General features: G+C 35.3%; 2 protein-coding genes across 10 annotated transcripts; both read left to right on the top strand.

The window, feature by feature from the left end:
- Positions 1-1174: 1174 nt before the first annotated feature.
- On the top strand, positions 1175-3883 carry LOC148588129 (uncharacterized). Its single transcript, XM_088514235.1, has 7 exons — positions 1175-1225; positions 1644-2012; positions 2375-2385; positions 3013-3100; positions 3312-3403; positions 3517-3635; positions 3861-3883. Exons 1-7 carry the CDS (start codon positions 1175-1177, stop codon positions 3881-3883), a joined length of 753 nt encoding a protein of 250 aa, XP_088370361.1.
- Positions 1629-18516, top strand: LOC132169478 (hydroxyproline O-galactosyltransferase GALT2). Of its 9 annotated transcripts, none has more exons than XM_088516502.1 (15): positions 1629-2012; positions 3013-3100; positions 3312-3403; positions 3517-3635; positions 5671-5750; positions 6052-6138; positions 6933-7084; positions 7181-7301; positions 11297-11609; positions 12517-12626; positions 17088-17216; positions 17386-17559; positions 17664-17769; positions 17893-18000; positions 18092-18516. In XM_088516502.1, exons 9-13 carry the CDS (start codon positions 11483-11485, stop codon positions 17721-17723), a joined length of 600 nt encoding a protein of 199 aa, XP_088372628.1. In that variant the 5' UTR covers positions 1629-2012; positions 3013-3100; positions 3312-3403; positions 3517-3635; positions 5671-5750; positions 6052-6138; positions 6933-7084; positions 7181-7301; positions 11297-11482; the 3' UTR covers positions 17724-17769; positions 17893-18000; positions 18092-18516. The 9 variants fall into 9 exon arrangements, with proteins under 9 accessions (XP_088372628.1, XP_088372627.1, XP_088372642.1 ...); XM_088516501.1 differs by lacking the exon at positions 5671-5750 and adding an exon at positions 3861-3964; XM_088516516.1 differs by lacking the exon at positions 5671-5750 and having other exon boundaries at positions 3334-3403.
- Positions 18517-19406: the final 890 nt, after the last annotated feature.

Raw genomic sequence — 19406 nt, 5'->3', positions numbered from 1 at the left:
CATGAACAGTCATGCATGCTCAACCAATTTTTTTTAAAAAAAAATATTTTAATTATTAAAAAAAAAATTAGCTGTTCATGCATGCCCAGCGTGCCCTTTATCATTACCTGTTTAAATAATATATGTCATTTTTATATACTGAATTAGAGCATTCTCAATGGATGAGCCAAATTTTTATGCAAAATGGCTTCTCAAAATGCACTTTATCTAGTTTAGTTAATAATTTTTAAAATCCTCCTACATCCGATTAGCTATATTTTTATTTATATCATTTAAATATTATTAAAAGTGAGAAAAGTTTTGGGAAAAAGAGAACATGTAAGAGAAAAAATGAGAAAAGTTTTGAGAAAAATAGAACATGTGAAGGAAAAAGTAGGAAAAGATTTGAAAAAAAAGATAAAACAAGTGAGAAATAATAAAAAATAAAATGGCTCTCTTGAAAAGTGTTACTATATTTAACTTTTTTTTAGCCTTTTCAATCAAATATCAATTTTGCAATTTTTTTTGTTAATCTAATGTAAAGAATTTTTTAAATATTTAAAAAATTATTTTAGATAAAAGTAATATTTGACTCTTCTATTTTAAATGTTTTTAGAGGAAGTTCCTCGGAAGAAAAACTCTTGTCCATTACTTTTTAAGGGTTTGAGTCTTTTGACCCTGTAAATTTTCATGCCCGAAAAGACAAAGACGACGACAAAAAAAAAAAAAAAAAAACTACTGATTGCTGATGTGGCAGGAATTTAACTTGGGTCCATCCAATGGAGGACATGGCAAGATATTATTCGCCCAAATGACAACAACGCAAGAGAAGAAGAAAGCCCGTGTTCAAAATGTTTTGGACATCTTAATTTTTTTTTTTTTTTTTTTTTCATAACCGATAGGTTTCACTTTTTTATATTTTTTTTTTAGGGTTTGATTTTTATCGCAGAAAAGTCTCTGTCCATTGACTTAACAAAATTTCATGTTACTAACACATAAACTAGTTAAAATTCGACATATAACATAAGTGGCTACATCATCATGCCACTTAATTTAAAAAAATAATAATAACAAAATATATATATATATATATATATATATATTTAAGAAAAAAAGGGATGGCTACCCATTCGAGCCATCCCTTTGGCCATGGGGTGGTTGAGGGAGCCAAGGGGGTGGCTCTAGCCACCTTGAGATGACTCGGCCACCCCATGGTCAAAGGGGATGGCTCTCAAATGGACAAGGGGTAACTAAGGCCACCCCTTTTTTTTTTAAAAAAAAAAAGTATATATTTTTTTTAATTTGTTATTATTATTTTTTTAAATTAGGTGGCATGATGACGTGGTCATTTATATCAGGTATCGAATTTTAATTGGTCTACGTGTCAGTAACATCGACTTTCATTAAGTCAATTGTGGAATAATTAATTTAGTCTTTTATCAAAACTATAAAAATCTCTTGTAATAAAAACCAAATCCTAAGTAAAAAAAATAAAGAAGTAAACCCTTGAGAGTATTAAGTATTTAACATTTTTTTAACATACCCGCAAAAAAAAAAAAAAAAAAAAAAAAAAAAAAAAAGAGAAGGAAATTCGAATTAGTTAACCCCGCACCGTTCTCAAAAAATTTAGGATTTGAATGACTGAATGAATTATCATCTTTGAGAGAGAGAGAGAGAAAGCAGCTCGCAAGAGAGCTTCGGCAGACGCATCGGCAGAACCCACCAAACCCCTAGAGAAACCGAAATCCCAAGACCTCACGCCAGCCGAGCCTGCCACTGCGCCACTAAAGGCGAAGTCCAGCTTCATTGTGAAACTCGCGCTCTTACTATTGGGTCCATACTTGGACCTCATCTTCCACCACTACAAGATCGACCAGGACCTAAAGAGGTCGATTCTCATAAATGCGGGGCTCAGCATCGCGGGATTCTTCGTCACTCTTAAGATGATCTCCGTGGCTTCCAGATACGCCATCATGTGCAATCTCTTTGGCTACGATATCAACAAGAAGGGTACCCCTGGAGGCACTCTCAGAGTGAGTGTAATTTTTTGTTGTCTTTCCTGTTGTTTGCGTGTGGTTTTTGATTGAATTATGATCTGGGTATGTGTTAGATTTTGATTTTAAGTTCATTTTGTCAGCTGGGTGTGTGGCAGATTTGGTTTTTGATTGAATTTGTCAACTGGCTATGTGTTAGACTTGTTTTTCGTTGAATTTGAGGCTGGTTTCTGTTACATTTTCCTTTTTGTCGAATTTATGAACTGGGTTTCTGTTGGATTCTCAATTTTCATTGCCATCGTTAAATAAAAGTGTGATTTTGTCCTCTTTGTTTAAAGTTATTTTTAGTTGACAGTAATGGTTTGTATAGAGTATGTATCAGTTTGCTTATCACTGGATAGGTACTAGACTGGTATTTTTATCTGGATTGTTCAAATTTTGTTTTCATCTTAACATTTTAGGACTGTTTGTTTATTGGAAATTATATGAGATGCCTCACCCTTGTTCTGAGTTTGACTTAATGTGTGTGCGTGAGTTCATTAATTTTTGTAATTATCCTAAAATCGAACTTGTATTCATGTTTTTCTTCTCCTTTTTGGTTTGATACATTCTCTAATTTCTCTTTCATTAAAAGATAGCTGAAAACCTGATCTGCACAGTTTTAGTTTGACGGTGCTTGCAAATGGTCCAACAACTGGAAAAGAAGAGTTTATGAGTGGACAATTATAATTCTGTCATCAGCTATTTATAGTATGGGGAGTTGCAAGTATAAACTTTAACTGATCTTAAGTAATCAATCAATTTGTGATTCTGAGGTCTTGTAAACCATGGGAGCAAATTTTTAACGAAAGTTTGCCGTGGACAAAAATGCTAAGTTCAAAGCAAAGCTATGAGTATATATTGTTAGTATTCTCTTTTATCTCTTTTCTTTTTTCTTTTTCTGTTTTTTTCCTCCATTTATTCATATACCTTTGAATCTTAGTGCATCCATCTAAGTTCTCTTAGTATCCTTGATGACAGTATTTTGTAATTTTTGCAGGCCTGAGTCGTTGGGTATTGTTGTTGGGATTGTTTTCTTGGTCTTGGCCATCTTATTTCAGTATTTTAACTTCACATCAGATTCAAACGTAAGTTTTTTGTCTTTTGAAAAAAGTTTCTAGTTCATAAACTTGTACAAAGCTTTTATTTATGTATTTATTTTTATGCTTACTGGGACACCTTGGATTAATTTTAAGCTCAACTTAACTCATCGTGTCCTTATTACTAACATCATTTTAATAAGTTGTGAAAGGCTTTAACTAGAATAAAATTGATGTTTTCACCACATCAATGATGCAGTGGCTTGTTGAGTACAATGCAGCTTTGGCATCCATCTACTTCATGACATTAATTGGATTCGTTGATGATGTCCTTGATATCCCTTGGAGAGTGTGAGTATCCAGTCATCTTTGTTCTTTTCCTAAGCATTTATTTCATTGCATCCTTCTTGAACTAGTGCTGGATTGTATTTCTTATGTGCTTCCTTGTGATTTGTGAAGAGCAGGAAATTACTACTGCCATCATTTGTTGCTCTTCCTTTGTTGATGGCCTATGCTGGGCATACAACAATTATTATACCAAAGCCTCTTATTCCATATGTTGGACTAGAGATTCTTGATCTAGGTATGATTTCTGATGTGAAAAAACAATATGACAAAGAGAGAAACATACCATTTAAATGTTTGTGTTATCTACTCTCTCTCTCTCTCTCTCTCTCTATCTTTCTATATTGCCATCAACTTATATTCAAACATGAGTTGTTTTCTTTTCTTTTTATGTGCTAAATATCTTGGGTTGTCCTTCCAAATTTTGGTGGGTATGTAAATGTTGACATTTATACAAATTCAGGTTCAGGAAGAAAGTTTGGTTAGTACCTAGCCAGGGGAAAAGATCGAAGTTATTATTTCAATGGAAATTTCACATATTTTATCTAAGAAGTGTGTAAGTGGCAGGTAAATCACAAGCATGGCATAAAGAACATGAAGTATGTGCCTTGCTGCTATTAATTGAAATATATATCTTGAATTTCAATGAATCAGTAAACTTGAGCCTTGACATAATTGCATAGTATGTTAGAATCCAAAGTAGATCCATCAATTTAAACTAGCATGTAGAAGAAAGGATGCAGTCAATGTTATTAGGTTCTTTCTCAAGAAGCATAGTATCAACTATATTATAAGTTTGAAGCACGTTTTTTTTTTTAAGATGTTCAAAGAACATGTAAGGGGCCTCCTAATGGATGAGGCATCAGATTCTTCATTATTCAATATCAGAAGAATTTGCTGAAATATGGAAGCATGCCAGTATCATCCATCTAACTAATGAGCCTACTCTTATTGTGGGGCTAATTTTTGTTGAAGGAAAGTGTTTATGGTTGTCTATGAGCCTAGTTTTAGCTTTTTTTTTTTTTTTTGATAAGTAATGATGATATAAAAAGAGCACAGAGGGGCGCAACCCATATACATGGGAAGTATAAAAAGAGAGCGCCTTAGAGGGAGAGAAATGAAAGAGGAAGTCAGAAAAGCTAATCACTAACGGAGCTAGCCAGGCGGCCGTCCAAGAGTACAGAGTGAAAAACAAAGAAATGAATAAGTTCCTTTAAAGACCTAGAGGAATTCTCAAAACATCTAGCATTTCTTTCACTCCATACACACCACATAAGACAAGGAATAGCATTTCTTTGGCTATTCCTTAAAGAATACACAATCAATTAGAATGGATGTTTAATGAATTGAATTTAGGAAAAGAAGAGTATTGGACAATTCTTCTCAATTATGATAGTAGATTGGTGTTTTGTTATTGAAGAACTTGTGCAAAATAATATGATTGGGATGCACATGGCAAGTGTGCCACTTGAAAAGTGGGATTAATGAAAGAATAAGTGTTTTCTTGGAATCATTGGAATATTATATTTACTAGACTTATCAAAAAAAAAAAAAATTTACTAGACTTGTGTTTAATGTGGTGTCTTTGGAGAGAGAGGAACAAAAAGAGCTTTGAAGATCATGAGAATGGATTGCTAGAAATGAAGAAGACGATGCTACAATCCCCGTATATATGGAGAGTGGCATGCAATAATTTGCCTGTTTTTAATTTTTCTGAATTTTTAGAATTATGTTCTTTTTCTATGATTTAAGGGTTCTCTTATATACTCCTTGTGTACTATGGTTGTGTCTCTGTGCTCTTTGAATGAATATAAATTACTTATCAAAAAATATATGTACATATTTGGTTGATCGGTCCTTCTATTAATGGGCTGGTATGGTCATTTGGAAAGACACAATTCTCTCTCTCTCTCTCTCTCTCTGTTAAAGGGTGTGACAAGAAGTAAATTGTGTTAAAGACAGCATGAAAAATCTACTGCTAAACTGCTTGATTACATTCATGATTATGCACTTTAACTTCTAAAATTAGATACATTGTGTGCATGAGTTTAATGAATGCTTAGCCACCGCCTTGGGTGGGTGCCAAAAAAAAAGAGTGCTATTACTTCTTGACTGGGTTAAGCAGGTTCTCCCTGACTTTGCCAATGTTCTCCACATTTGAAATGCTGGTTGTTATTTTGATTGTTTAGTTATTTATTTTTCTAGTCTGTCTTACCAATATTTTTCTGATGTCACAAGATGGATATATAAACTATATATGGGGCTTTTGGCAGTTTTCTGCACAAACTCTATAAATATCCATGCTGGTTTGAATGGACTTGAAGTTGGACAAGCTGTTGTCATTGCATCTGCTGTAAGCATAAATGCTTGTAAAACCGTTGGATTTTAACTTTGTTAGAGAAAATGACACATCTTAGCAATTCGCAAATTATGATACACAATATCATGCAAATTGGAGCATCCACAGGTCCTGAGCAAAAGCAGGCCCATGCATTCTCAATTTATTTAGTTCAACCGTTACTCACGACATCATTGGCTTTACTTTCTTTTAACTGGTAGTGATACATCATCTTGTTGCATAGTCTCTTATGATCATTCTTTCTGCAAATTTAAGTAATTCTTCTTGACATTTTTTGTTGACTTGCTTATGATAGGTACCCTTCTTCAGTTTTTGTTGGAGATACCTACACCTATTTTGCTGGGATGACTATGGCTGTAGTCGGGATTTTAGGCCATTTTAGGTGTGTTAACTTACATTCTCTTATAGGTGCTTCAGAAAGTTGGAATCTTCTCTCTTTTTCTTTTTCTTTCTTGTTTTTCTCCACCAGCATGATGTTGCTCTCTTATCTTAAATTATGCAGTAGTAGGAAAAACAGAAAAACTGCAGTTTTTAATTTCTACTAATAACTTATATCTTCAGTAGCATCAAGTATGTCTTTTCCTCTCAGTTTCCCAGGACCCTTCCTACTTAGTGGGGCTTTGAAGTTAAAATCTTTATTCATGCTAGAGAAAATTGTGGTTAAGGAATTGGACCTTAGGTACTCTGCCTTAGCTGCAATTGGTGAGAAAGATCATACTGAAATTCCTGCATGGACCGTCTAATTATGATTTTTAATAATTATGTCTGAGAGGAGTTCTAAAAATAATTGGGGACTTGTTTCTGCATGGAAAAATCATGGTTCATGCATTGGGAAAATCGGTTTGACGTTTCCGAATAGTTCTGGATCAGTTTGGAGCCCGTTTTCAACATACATGCAATCTGGAATTTTGAATTTCAAACTTTGCGTTGATAAGTTTTGAGTTAAACCTACATTCTTCTCCCATTAACATTTCTGCTGGATCACTGCCAGTTTTGTAGAGTTAATCAACATGATCAAATTCAAGTATAGTAAGCTTGAAGATTACTCATATCACTATGCTAATACTTTGCCTAATAATGGTTTTCCTTTTTTCATTTTGAAATCTTTGTTGCGGTGAAACACTCCTGATTTTCTTTGCTCCTCAAGTTTTGAACTTCCTCTTATCACTCCCCCAGGTTTGGTCTAATAAACTTTCGCCTCCACGCCCCACCAAAAAGGGAAAAATAAGGCGCATAATTTAGAACTCTGCTGGTCAAGGCATCTAAATTGCGTTATTTTTTTCTCAGCTTTCTGGGTTGGTTCCATGTGCACGGCATCGCCTGCCTAGGTAGCTTTCTGTGTCCTTTAGATTCATTCTCTACAAACTGTCAGTGTATGTGAAACTTTTTCCAGTAATATCGGCCATATCTTTTTAACTGATCAGGTTCGATTCTAAGAGTGGACTACTGACTGGGACAAATGATGGGACACTTGTTAATTTCACTTTGAGAATACTTGGAAAGATGTCCGAAAAGTCACTTTGCACTGTTCATCTTGTTGTCCAGGTGATTTTTAGCATTATATGCTTCTAATGAGAACTCTTCAGATTGTGGTGTTACTCTTACCTGGTTCCATTCTGTTAAAAGCATGCATCACATGAGACAGTCCACTGGTATCCCTTGCATGTCTGTCTGTGTGAATGGGTATTTGATTTGTGAAGATGGCTCATTAGCACAATTGTATCTATTTTCCACGGGCCATTGCGTGCTGCCTCTGTTTCGTGCTGAGGTATTTCCTCGCCGGTTGGTACAAATGAGGTGGCAACATCAAAGAAATGATCTTCTGGTTATATTAATTATCATCTGGGAGTTTTGCTTACTTGCTAGGGTATTTTGCAGATATGACCCTCTGTTGTTAAGAGTGATTAAAATACCAAAATTACTGGAGCAAGTCTTTCACCCGAAACACAAATCCCTAGCAGTTTTGACATTTTTGGAGATCATGCTGAATGACATTACACTTGTGAGGTTAATTTACAGTTATTTTTATGTCGTGGTCCTTCAAGAGGAGAGGACTAATTGGCTGAATTTATCTTGCTGGAAAGCGAAGACAGTTAAAGACCATGTTACTGTTGACATTTCTCTTGTTTCACGAACACACTTTTGTTAGATGATTATTGATGACTACTTCATATAGTGTTCTGGTTTAAAATTAAGGACTAAAGACGATGAATGATGCATCTCTTTTTGAAAATATATGAAGAAAATTTGACCTCTTTATTTTTGGGCGTATGCAGCTGTAGGTGATGTGAAATGTAGGTCTTTACATATGCCAACATCCAAAATTACACAATTGTTCTGAAACTCTGTTGCTTTTCTATATAGTTATTTTGGAGTCTGCCAACTCCTCCGGCATAGGCCTAGGGATGCTATCTTGTAGTGCTTTGCTATATGACAAAGTTTGTGGTGCATTAACAATTGACTAGAGGATCAAATTTTGGAACATTTGTGGTTGTTAGAAACCTAAAAGAGCAGTCGGTCCAATAATAAATCGGATCGTTTTCTGATTAGCGTGTACCCTGTTGAGAATGATTTGTTTGTATGATCAATATTTTAGCTAGTTGTTGAGAGTGAATGCATAAACCACCACTTCACTGATTTGCTACACAACAGCAATGCTTGAGTCGGCCATTGGCGATTCCACGCTATCTTCAATCGGATGAGCTGCTGTACCTTCATGAATTACCGTATGGATGCCCACAAGACATTGATATACATGTGATTCAGAGAACAAGTTTTACATGTATGGTCAAATCTTTGCTTCGTTAGGTCTCTTTGAGAAATTATCATGTTAACAATTATGACATCGGAACTCAATATTGAATACATCTCTTTTAACACTCCAAATGGTAAATGCATAGAAGTTTGAATGGAAATGATGACTTTAATTCATATTTACCAAAAACCGCCCAAAATTCATTAGGTTTTTGTAGTGAATGAAAATTTAGATAAAATATTAAAACTCGTTAAGATTATCTGATTTGATTAGTATTGATCTTCAACCTAATTTTAATTTGGGTTTTTTAATTTTAAGTAGTTCCTAATGGACTTGATCTGAGAAACCAACCTAAGTTTACCCCTACACATACACACAATGTACGTATTCAGAATAATGTCACATCCTGAATTTAGGCAAAAAGAAAAGAACCAAGTTTTCCTCCAAAAGAATCACATGCTCAAATATATACTATTCAAAATGCCCGTGAAAATTACATGCTCTAAACTCAAAATATGTTAATAGATTATATCGATGGAATTTACTTCAAACTAATTTAAAGGAAAGCCAAAAGAAAAAGAACCAAGTGTCTAAGTGCCTTGACAAGACCACAAGATGGATGCTGCCAATGGTCCGTCATTTTGACCATAAAAATAAAAAATAAAAAATAAAAAATAAAAAATAAAACCCTTGTGGGCAAACCCCAACCCCAAGTCTTCCCCGATGGATGGTAGTCGTCACAGTCAGGCTGGCCCTCATTTCTTCAGGACAGACCCTTCAAAGCATTCCACAGCTTTGCAGTCAAGTCAGCTGAGGCAGTTGCTAGATGGCTAAGCACAAGAAAATGAAACATTGGTAGAAACTTCTTGTACTTGAGGCATGCTCGACAACTTCTTAGAACTCATCTTTTGAGTTTCTTACTTGTTGGGATATCCAGCTAACACAGCTTGTATCAGAGCTTGGTTAAAGAAGAGCAGGTTGAATTTGAGAGATTAAAGAAAACAAAATTATCATCTTTAGCAACATTTTATCATCTTTGGCAACCTAGTCCACATCCATAGCCTGTTCCTTCTCATGGCTACTGCTAGACCACAGCTTGATCGTCCGATCAGTGAAACGGTTGCTATGGAATGCCCTTCTGCCATTGAAAGAAAACAATAATTAGACGTCAAAAGCAGAAAATAAGATACCAACAAAAAAATTAGCATACATAATACAACATTTGAGGTAAGACATTCAAAAAGTTCCAGACCATGCTGATATATATTTGAATGGTTCATGTGAACGTGGTTTGTACAGTTGCATACACCCCCACATAAAAACTCATCAAGCAATTGCAGATAATTCATGTTTCCATTTGATTGTGTTTATCAAATTAAAAGGCATAGTTATTATGGCACTGCCAGTAATGAATTGTATCATTTTACATTTTAACAAAGGCCAGACCAGAAATGGCTTTCATACTAGATTAGCTTATATGACAAACACTACTAATTATTAGAAGAAGAAAAAACACTACTAATCAGTTTGTTCTGGGTTTTGTACTTTCTTTATGCTGATTTTGTTTTTGTTCTGTTCTTTTCCCTGTATTTTTGAGTCCCTGCCACCTTCGATTCTTGTGGGGTTTGGGGAGGTTTGTGGAACTTTTCCAGTTCTGTGCTCCTTTCTTGCCCTTTTGGTTGTGCCTTTGTCACACCATATATGACTGCCTCTTTTGGTGGTCCTCTTTTTTGGTCTTCGTATCAAGAAAATATAAGTCCACGGTATTTGTTTGCTGCATTGCCTTTTAATTTCTGTTTACCTGTTCTGTTAGGGTGGTTTAGGGTCTTTTTGTTTGGGTTTCCCAGCCCTCCTATGTTGTAATCTCTTGTTCGTTTTTATTGTACTTACAAAAAAAAAAAAAAGAATATTGTCAACATCAGCGTCTCAAGGAAGTGGAGCTACGTGGATTTTGTGGTTATCCAATTCAATTTGACCTTGCGGTACTTTTGCTAAAAAAATGCTCTTCTTCTAGAGAAGATGAGAATTGTTCGAGAAATAACACTTTATTCAGGCGACGGTGAATGCATGGACATACACAAAGATGGAATCAAACAAGAGCAAATTCTCAAAATTTTGGGTCCAGAGGTGCCATCTACTATTAATTTATTACTTGAGTGATCTTTTCTGTTTCTCTGATGCAGGATGAAAAATAAAGAATTTGGTCTTTTAGTTTTATTTAGATTATTAGTTTTATTTGTAATTCAATAATAGGTTTGACCCAAAGTTTTAAGTTATTCTGTAATTCTATAATGGGCTTAGCTCAAAGTCTGTCAAATTAGGGTTAGGATTTTTGTCAGTCTATTTAAATGTTCTTTTGTAATAATTTTTAAATGAATGGTGAATTATAATCTGTGTGAGATACTTTTATAAGAGATGAGATTTTTCTGTTTAAGGTGCGACTCCTTTTGTCTTTGATGTTGAGACTTTGCCAAACTCTATTACTGGCTGATGAGACTTTGTTCAACATGAAATCTATCTTTATTTTTTTTTATTATTTATGATACAGTTGCAAGAACTTTCATTTTGGACTAAAAGAAAACTTTTTGTTGCATATTTGCCTGGCCCAAAAAAATTATATTTCTAAGGGTAAATTTTGTATGTTAAATGACTATTAAGAATAGGGGTGAAGTAAAAGAGCACGCCGTGTGCTGTGTATCACGACTCTAAGAATGCGTGTGCTGTGTATCATGACTTTAAGAATAGAAGAATGTAGAATAAAATAGTCTTTTATTCTTCTACGAAGGAGAAGAGCTGCTAACGCCGAACCGGCGGAGCTAGAACCACTGTTGGAGCTGGAGCCAGAACCACCGACAGAGCTAGAACCGCCGTTGGAGTTGGAGCCAGAACAACCGTCGAAGTCAGAACCACAGTTAGAGCCGGAGCCAAAACCACCGTTGGAGCTAGATGTCAGTCTTAAATCAAAAGGATCATGGCAATAATAATGGCAACAATGGTAACAGTTGTAGTGGTATGGGGGCATTCTTACCATGAGGGCAACAGTGGAATTTATGGTATTCACGCAAGATCAATTCGCTTAGAATTCCCAAGGTTTGATGGTGAGTTGGTGTTATAAGGCATCACAATTTTTCAACTACTACAATACTCCAGTACAGCAGAGGCTTACAGTTGCTTCATTTCATATGGAAGGTAAGGCCCTAATCTGGTTTCAAGAAATAGATGCTATTAGATGTTTTGGTAGTTGGGAAGATTTTGTTAAGGCCCTGCAAGGTAGTTTTGGGAAAGGATCCTATGATGATCCCTTGGAATCATTGGCTAAACTGAAGCATGTAGGTTAAGTGGAGGAATACAAAACTCTGTTCGAAATTTTAGCCAATAGAGTTTATGGATTGTCTGAAACTCACAAATTAAGTTGTTTTCTTGGGGGTCTGACTACTTATTAGGCTGTTTAATTCTAAAAATCTGGTTGATGCATATGCCTTATCAAAAATTCAGGAAGAAACATGTGTTAAATAGTAGAAGTAGAAGAGGGGTAAGACCCTTTTGGAGTTCAAACCCTCCTCAAAGCCATACTGCTGGAAGTGGTTTAGGCACAGCGATGGGGTTGAATAGAGGGTTTGGAATTGTTAGTGGGAGAGCGTCATTTTGCTAGATCCCCACAGAGATAAAATCATCTCAGCTGATGGGAGGATTTGTCAAATTACACTTCAGCATAACATGACTTCCACACTATTTTACTGAATCCACAAAGAAAAAATAGATGCTCTCAGTCCTCTATTCCACTTCTGCAGAAACTACAATGAGCATCACCATTAAAACCCCATTGTTGCAACTTATCACCGGTAGTCAAAGCATTTTTTACATTAACATGTTTGACAGTATATGGATCTTAAGCAAGATTAACAATGGGCTAACCATTTAATGATGTTTAGCGTATTTCACTGTGCATGGAGGTCCACATATGCTGTTAGAAGGTATTAAGCTTCTTTTGATCTGCATGTGTAGGGATGAAAGCAGATGATGACCATTTTTCTTGTGAAAGCAGAGACAAACATGAATTGGAACTGGACTTCAAGAGATATTGGGAAGAGTTCCAGTCATCCAGCTCGGAAAAGGTTCTTGCTTGTCAATATGTTTGTTTACTTATACTTCTGCTACTCTTCTATGTACCATCTTTCTAGCTTTACTTGAACTGAAATCATTCGTTAATGGCTTTTTCGTCATCCATAGGAGAAAAAAGCAGCCATGAATTTGACGGTAGATTAATGAAGCATCATACTAATGTAGTTCAGTTACTTGCCATGTATGCACAGAGTTCCTCCTTATCCAATTTGCTGTACTCAACCTTCTTTTATCCAAACTTAATAGTTCCATAAGATGGTCACTGCTGTATGCTAGATTCACTTTGTAATGGAATTACAGGTTAATTGCAGATTTTTTCTACCAAAAAGAAAGATTTGATTGTTGATTAATAATCAGTTGTGACATTTGGTCATGTTTCATGTGTAAGCAATGGTATTTGGTGCCCCTTTTTTTTTTTTTGGAAGTCGCAGTATTTGGTGCTACTGGCGCCAAAACTGTTCTGTTATAAGAACATGGATACTCTTATCGATTTATGATCTTTAAATACTTATGTTATGTTTGGTACGCGAAATGGCTATTCCATTAGAAAAAATGGAATAGCTTTTATTATGAATAGAAGAAGGTTGAATAAAATAGCATTGGAATAGTCATTCCTATTGCTCATGAGGGAATGCCTATTCCAAAGCTATTTCATTCCACCTTCCTACCAAACGTAACATTAATGTTTTACTCTTTCTTTTTTCTTTTTTTTTTAAATATTTGTTTTTGTTTAGATTGTTTTCTTCTCTCTCACATAGATGGGTGGCATCCCTTTATGTAATTTGAATTCATTTTCAATTAATATTCAGGAGATATTTTCTTGTTGTTATAGGGTGCGTGAGTCTTCTTTTACTGCCTTTTTGATTGCCTATTATCTTTTTGATTGCCACAGTATCAGATAGACATGTTGATCTTGAAGTTATTCAAATGCTCGTTAACCTTCTAGGAAATTAATTGAATAAGCTTGTCATTATTTCCATTATGCAAATTCTTTGAGAATAAAGCTTTCCAGGATTACAATCATCATGATAAGTAACCTTCTGCTATACTATAGCATGTAAGTTTAATTAGACCCACAAAAGTGTAGCATGAAGATCTTATGCTGCCCAAAGGGCTGTCTGGCGGTGTCTTTAACAGAAAATTAGTTGATCTCAGCAAAACAACATTTCTAGCATTTATTTCCAGCATAAATTTAAACAAACTGATAGAACTGTGAGGGAATAAGAGGATATAAGGCATGCCTGTGGTCCTGAAACAGTGCAAGAACACACCAAGATGCCCTATAAAGGGATTATAGACTCAGCTTTTGCAAAACTTGTTAGACCTAGACTTAATTTGCCTCTCTTCTTGATGGATTTTTTTATTTTATTTTATTGTATATATTTTTTCTTATAGTTTTTTCCTTTTTCCAATTGATAAATGACACAATCACACTGTGTGACCCTTTTTGGGCAAGTTCTTTTGACCTTTTTTGGCATAAACCGTCTGTTAAGCGTCAAATTTTCAATTCACCATTATTTCTTATCTTTTCTGCAACGAATTTGACTTCGGACTTAACTGAAGCATTTTGGTCAGGAATGATGGGAAATTCATACCAGAGATGTCATTATGTATATATAAATTAATGATAGTGTTAACATGAAGACCAAGAATTTATGTGTATATAAATTCATACTCATACTAGAGATGTTATAAAGCCTAATAAGTCCCTTTATATGGACAATCTCAATCTCTTGCATCACCCTGTCCGAAGTGGAAAATGGGCTGTCACACATGAGGTATGTTGGTGGGGTTGCATTTGTGTAAATTTGAACTTGTTGCTTGCTATGCTTCGAAATTCTATTTTAACTTGGTTCTGTCTTTTGGGTTTTTGATTTCTCATGGAGCTCCTTTCATTAATCAGATAATTTTGGAAGTCTCATACATTTGATTGCTTGGAAGTAGGATAATAAAAAGGAAGAGGAATAATTTCTTCTCATAGTATCTCGAGCTTCTTATTGTCTTGTTTTGTTCTGATTTGTAAAGTTTCTTTTTTCATTTGTATAAGACCTGTTTGATCTCTTTGCATTGTTCCTACTATATCTGAAGGAATCTTGTAATGTAACAGGAGTGACCGGATGAAGTATATCCTCCTTATGCCAATGGGCATGGATATATAATTTCCTGTGATATTGCTAAATATGTTGTCTCTCAACATGGCAATCGAAGCCTAAGGGTTAGTGTCATTTTTATTAAATATGCCCTCCCTCCAGCCTGTCTCAGCAGGTGATAACTGAAAAATGGTGTTTGTTTTTGGTGGCAGCTCTTCAAGATGAAGGATGTAAGCATGGAAAACTATTTCACTACACATTACCAATCCCTAAGGCAAATGATGACAATGAGCAGCTCATGAAATTAGATGACGCTCACCTTCCTCCTCTCTCCCCTAATTCCCCCATTTTGTATTTTTCACCCATCTTGGGTGCTGATTTTTTGGCCATTTGGGTTAGTGGATCAAATTATGGGCACAAGGAAGAATTATGAGAATCAGTTTGCCACAATGTCTTTATCAAAGTATGATGTGTTATATATTATTTTGTCTAAATATAATATATAACACCCTGAAAGGTTTGGACTCTTAACTGCTATTTTTGGACTATAGTCTATAACCATGGATGTGTTTCATACTTTCATATATAGCAGGTTTGCCTTGCCAGGGCCCTTGCTATGAGGACAATCCTTCTGCCTACGGCCTTGGGTAACCCAGGTGGATTAACTTTTGTACCAACACCTTCTCAGCTTCTGCCTAAAATCCCAAAGGAGAGGGTAGAAATAAATCAATAGATAAATCCCTAGGAGATCCAAGCCAGACAGCCAAATTAAAAGAGAAGAGACCTCAAGCAAAGGACTATTCTTTGGAATATTGCAGCCAGAATTATACTGAGGCCAGTGTTCATCACTACAAGAAACTTGGCATGTTAGTCAGGGCGCCAAAAATCGTTAATCCCAAAAACCTACATACATAATCAAAACTTTCCTGAAAGGTGTAAGAACACATGAAGATGCACATTAAGGGTTTATGGACTCAGCTTTTGCAAAACGTGTTAGGCCTAGACTTAATCAGCCCGTATTCTTGACAGTTTATTATTTATTTATTTATTTTGGTTTTTTGTTTTTCCAAATGATAAATTACACAAGCACCCAGTGCGTCTTGAACCCATGCCATCCTCCATCTTGTTCTTATGGGAGAATGAAGTGCCTTTGACTTAGAGCTATTGAACATTTTTTTGAGATAAGTTCTTTTGACCTTTTTACATAAACCATCTGTTAAGCGTCAAATTTTCAATTCACCATTATTTCTTATCTCTTTTTCTACAACAAATTTGATTTCAGACTTATCAACTTGGCTCAGATGGAAGAAAAGCATGAGCCTTGATAACTTATCATATTAATTACAATTTCTTCCTTCTTTGAGTGACTCCTGAGCTGCCAAATTCAGGTAATTTCATACCAGGCCGACATCTGCTTTGTCATTTGTTCTGTGCTGGTGAGATTCTTGGCATCAAGCTATAGAATGGTGTGTATTAGTGTATAGGTGTATATACCAATTTGGACTAATATGGTTACGTGTCAAGCTTGTGATAGGGGTTTATACACTAGTGGGTGTTAGTGGTTTCTAACATGGTATAAGAGCTTGATTGGGGCACCATAATTTGAATGGACTTACTGATCCTGTTTCTTCTTTGTGCATAACATTGGGTTTGTCACTATAAATGACCTACACACTTTCTTTGAATTTCACTATGTTGAGTTTGTTTTGTTGCAGCCCAAACACTGATTGTTCACCAAGTATGTGTAATTGAGAATTGAGTTTTTTATGATAAGAAATTAAGTCATCAAGATATTGGAAAGGAACAGTTAGGTGGCATGATGAGTTAAATGGGAATTAAAAAATAGCATCTAGAGAAATCAGACAAGTTTTTATATTTGTCAACTTTAACTGAAGATAATGACTTCTGAGATGTCAGAATTGTTGAGGAGGATCAGCGTTGCCAACCTTGGTTCATACAACTGTGGGTTGGGTTGTTACCAACTATAAAAACTTATTTGATTGGAGGAATTAATGACTATGAGGTATCATGCAAGGCTTGTTGACCCCTGTGAGCATATGAATAACAATGTTTAGTGTATATACTCCAATTGAATAGACAAGTTTCTCTTTTGTCCTTATGCTTGGAATTCGGAAATTTGGCCTTCTACATTGATGTATGGCATGCATATTAGCTAACAAAGTCTCATGTGATATATACCATGGATGTGTGTGCCTGTTTATCTTTCTGCTGACATTCTTCACTGGCTGTTATATATGTGTCTCTTTTTCATTTTTCCATTCTAAGTAATTTCTGTCATTCATTGGGTTATGATTGAGTTTTTGCTTATTTGGTGTTCTTACTTGTTTCAAAATCGACATGCAGAATCCAAGGAAGGAGGTAAATGCAGTGCTGAAAAAGGAGACGGCTTACTTTGGTGATATTGTGATTTTGCCATTTATGGATCGCTATGAGCTTGTTGTTCTTAAAACTGTTGCTATCTGTGAGTTTGGGGTGAGTTTGTGTTTTATAATCTATTAGTTTTTCATTGAACTCTTATTTTAAGTAGGAATTCTTTGCAAATATTGCCCTTGAAAGTGTCAGTCTTGGAACTTCAATTTTGTTGGATCCTCCGCTGAGTTGTATTCTATTCCCTCAAATGGCCCAAACATCCTCCATGCAGGTTCAGAATGTGACCACTGCATACATAATGAAATGTGATGATGACACATTCGTTAGGGTTGACACCGTCCTAAAAGAAATTGAGGGTATCTCTCCAAAAAAGTCCCTTTATATGGGCAATCTCAATCTCTTGCATCGCCCTCTCCAAAGTGGAAAATGGGCAGTCACGTATGAGGTATGTTAGTGGTATTGCATTTGTGTAAATTTGAACTTGTTGCCTGCTATGGTTCAAAATTCTATTTTAACTTGGTTGTCTTTTGGGTTTTTGATTTCTCCTAGAGCTCCTTTCATCAATTTGATAATTTTGGAAGTCCGATACATTTGATTGCTTGGAAGTAGGATCTTAAAAAGGAAGAGGAATATTTTCTTCTCATAGTATCTCGAGGTTCGTATAGTCATGTTTTCTACTAATTTAAGAAGTTTGTCCTCTGTTTTTTTTTTTTTTTCTTCGAATGTTTGATTCTCTTTGCATTGTTCCTATATCTGAAGGAATCCTGTAATGTAACAGGAGTGGCCGGAAGAAGTATATCCTCCTTATGCCAATGGGCCTAGATATATAATTTCCAGTGATATTGCTAAATATGTTGTCTCTCAACTTGGCAATTGAAGCCTAAGGGTTAGTTTCATTATTTATTCAATATGCCTTCCCTTCAGCCCACCTCCTCAGCAGGTGATAACTGAAAAATACTGTTTGTTTTTGGTGGTAGCTCTTCAAGATGGAGGATGTAAGCATGGGAATGTGGGTTGAGCAATTTAACAGTTCCACGGCGGCCGTCCAATATTCCCACAACTGGAAATTTTGTAAGTATGGGTGTATGGAAAACTATTTCACTGCACATTATCAATCCCCATGGCAAATGATTTGTCTTTGGGACAAATTGGCGAGGGGTCGGGCTCATTGCTGCAACTTTAGATGACAATGAGTAGCTCACAAAATACCTTCCTCCTCTCTCCCCCACTTTGTATTTTTCACCCATTTTGGGTGCTGATTTTTTGTCCATTTAGCTTAGTGGGTCAAATATGGACTCAAGGATGAAGAATGAGAATCAGTTTGCAACAATGAACTTATCAAAGTATAATGTGCTATATGTATACTATATGGTCTCAATATATTCATTTTCCACTTATTTTTTATTTTTTTACTTATATATAATTTAATGTAAAAAAGGTTTTGAAATTTATTTGTTTCTCTTTTATAGATGGACTAAACCATTTTATATGTCTTTCAGTAGGATGAATATGTTCATCCGCTTATTTTCATGTGTTTGTTACACCACTCAGAAGTAAAACACCTAATGACTATTATCTAATGACTAGTATTGAAGTAGAAAGTTAACTGAAGGGCGAAAATATTTCTTTTACCATAGAGCTTCTAAATTTTCACCGTACGTAGGTAGAAGATAAGTATTTGTATCAAACTATGGGCCCAAAGATGAATTATGAGAACGGGTGTGCCAAAACGATGTCTTACGTAAAAAACTATAATTAAGATCTTTTCCATTTCATTTGAAATAGATAATATCCGGATAGTTATAATGGATGAGTATTTTTGCCACTCAAAAAGTGAAAAGATAAAAATACCCCTTCACTATATAACTAACTAGATATTATCTAGTTCAAATGAAATTGAGAAAATCATGTTCTTTTGTCAGCACCAATAAATGAAAACATTTGTCACTCTTAATGAAAATATATATATATATAGAGAGAGAGAAATTAAAAACTTAAAATTTATTTATTTATTTTGACCCAAAAAAAAAAGGGAAATTAAGTGGCCTATGAACCACACGGCTAAATGGGGGTGGCGCATGAGCCAACCTAACACTATCTCTAATAGGCATTTGTAACTCGACCAGGTCAAGGGTTCGAAGGATGGTAGAGGGTCAGGGAGTTTAAAGCAACTACCAAAACTGAACAACATGTACCAGAACCGAACAAGTGCTAATTTCATCGGAGATGTTCGGCCGGTGTCATAGGCTGTATTTTCTTAATGCATGACAAGGAAGCCAAAGATGGCTTTAG

Source organism: Corylus avellana, chromosome 1 (assembly GCF_965113065.1).
Source record: "Corylus avellana chromosome 1, dhCorAvel1.hap1.2, whole genome shotgun sequence".
Taxonomy (NCBI): Eukaryota; Viridiplantae; Streptophyta; class Magnoliopsida; order Fagales; family Betulaceae; genus Corylus; species Corylus avellana.
Note: the sequence above shows the minus strand (reverse complement) of the source record. Positions and strands in the feature narration are given on the sequence as shown.

Coding starts and splice junctions, on each gene's coding strand:
- LOC148588129 (XM_088514235.1), top strand. CDS start 1,175: ATGACTCGGCCACCCCATGGTCAAAGGGGATGGCTCTCAAATGGACAA. Junction 1,226..1,643: donor GGCTCTCAAATGGACAAGGG/GTAACTAAGGCC, acceptor ATCATCTTTGAG/AGAGAGAGAGAGAAAGCAGC. Junction 3,404..3,516: donor CTTGATATCCCTTGGAGAGT/GTGAGTATCCAG, acceptor TGTGAAGAGCAG/GAAATTACTACTGCCATCAT.
- LOC132169478 (XM_088516516.1), top strand. CDS start 11,483: ATGGCAATAATAATGGCAACAATGGTAACAGTTGTAGTGGTATGGGGG. Junction 11,610..12,516: donor AGAATTCCCAAGGTTTGATG/GTGAGTTGGTGT, acceptor CTGCATGTGTAG/GGATGAAAGCAGATGATGAC. Junction 12,627..17,087: donor AGTCATCCAGCTCGGAAAAG/GTTCTTGCTTGT, acceptor ATCGACATGCAG/AATCCAAGGAAGGAGGTAAA.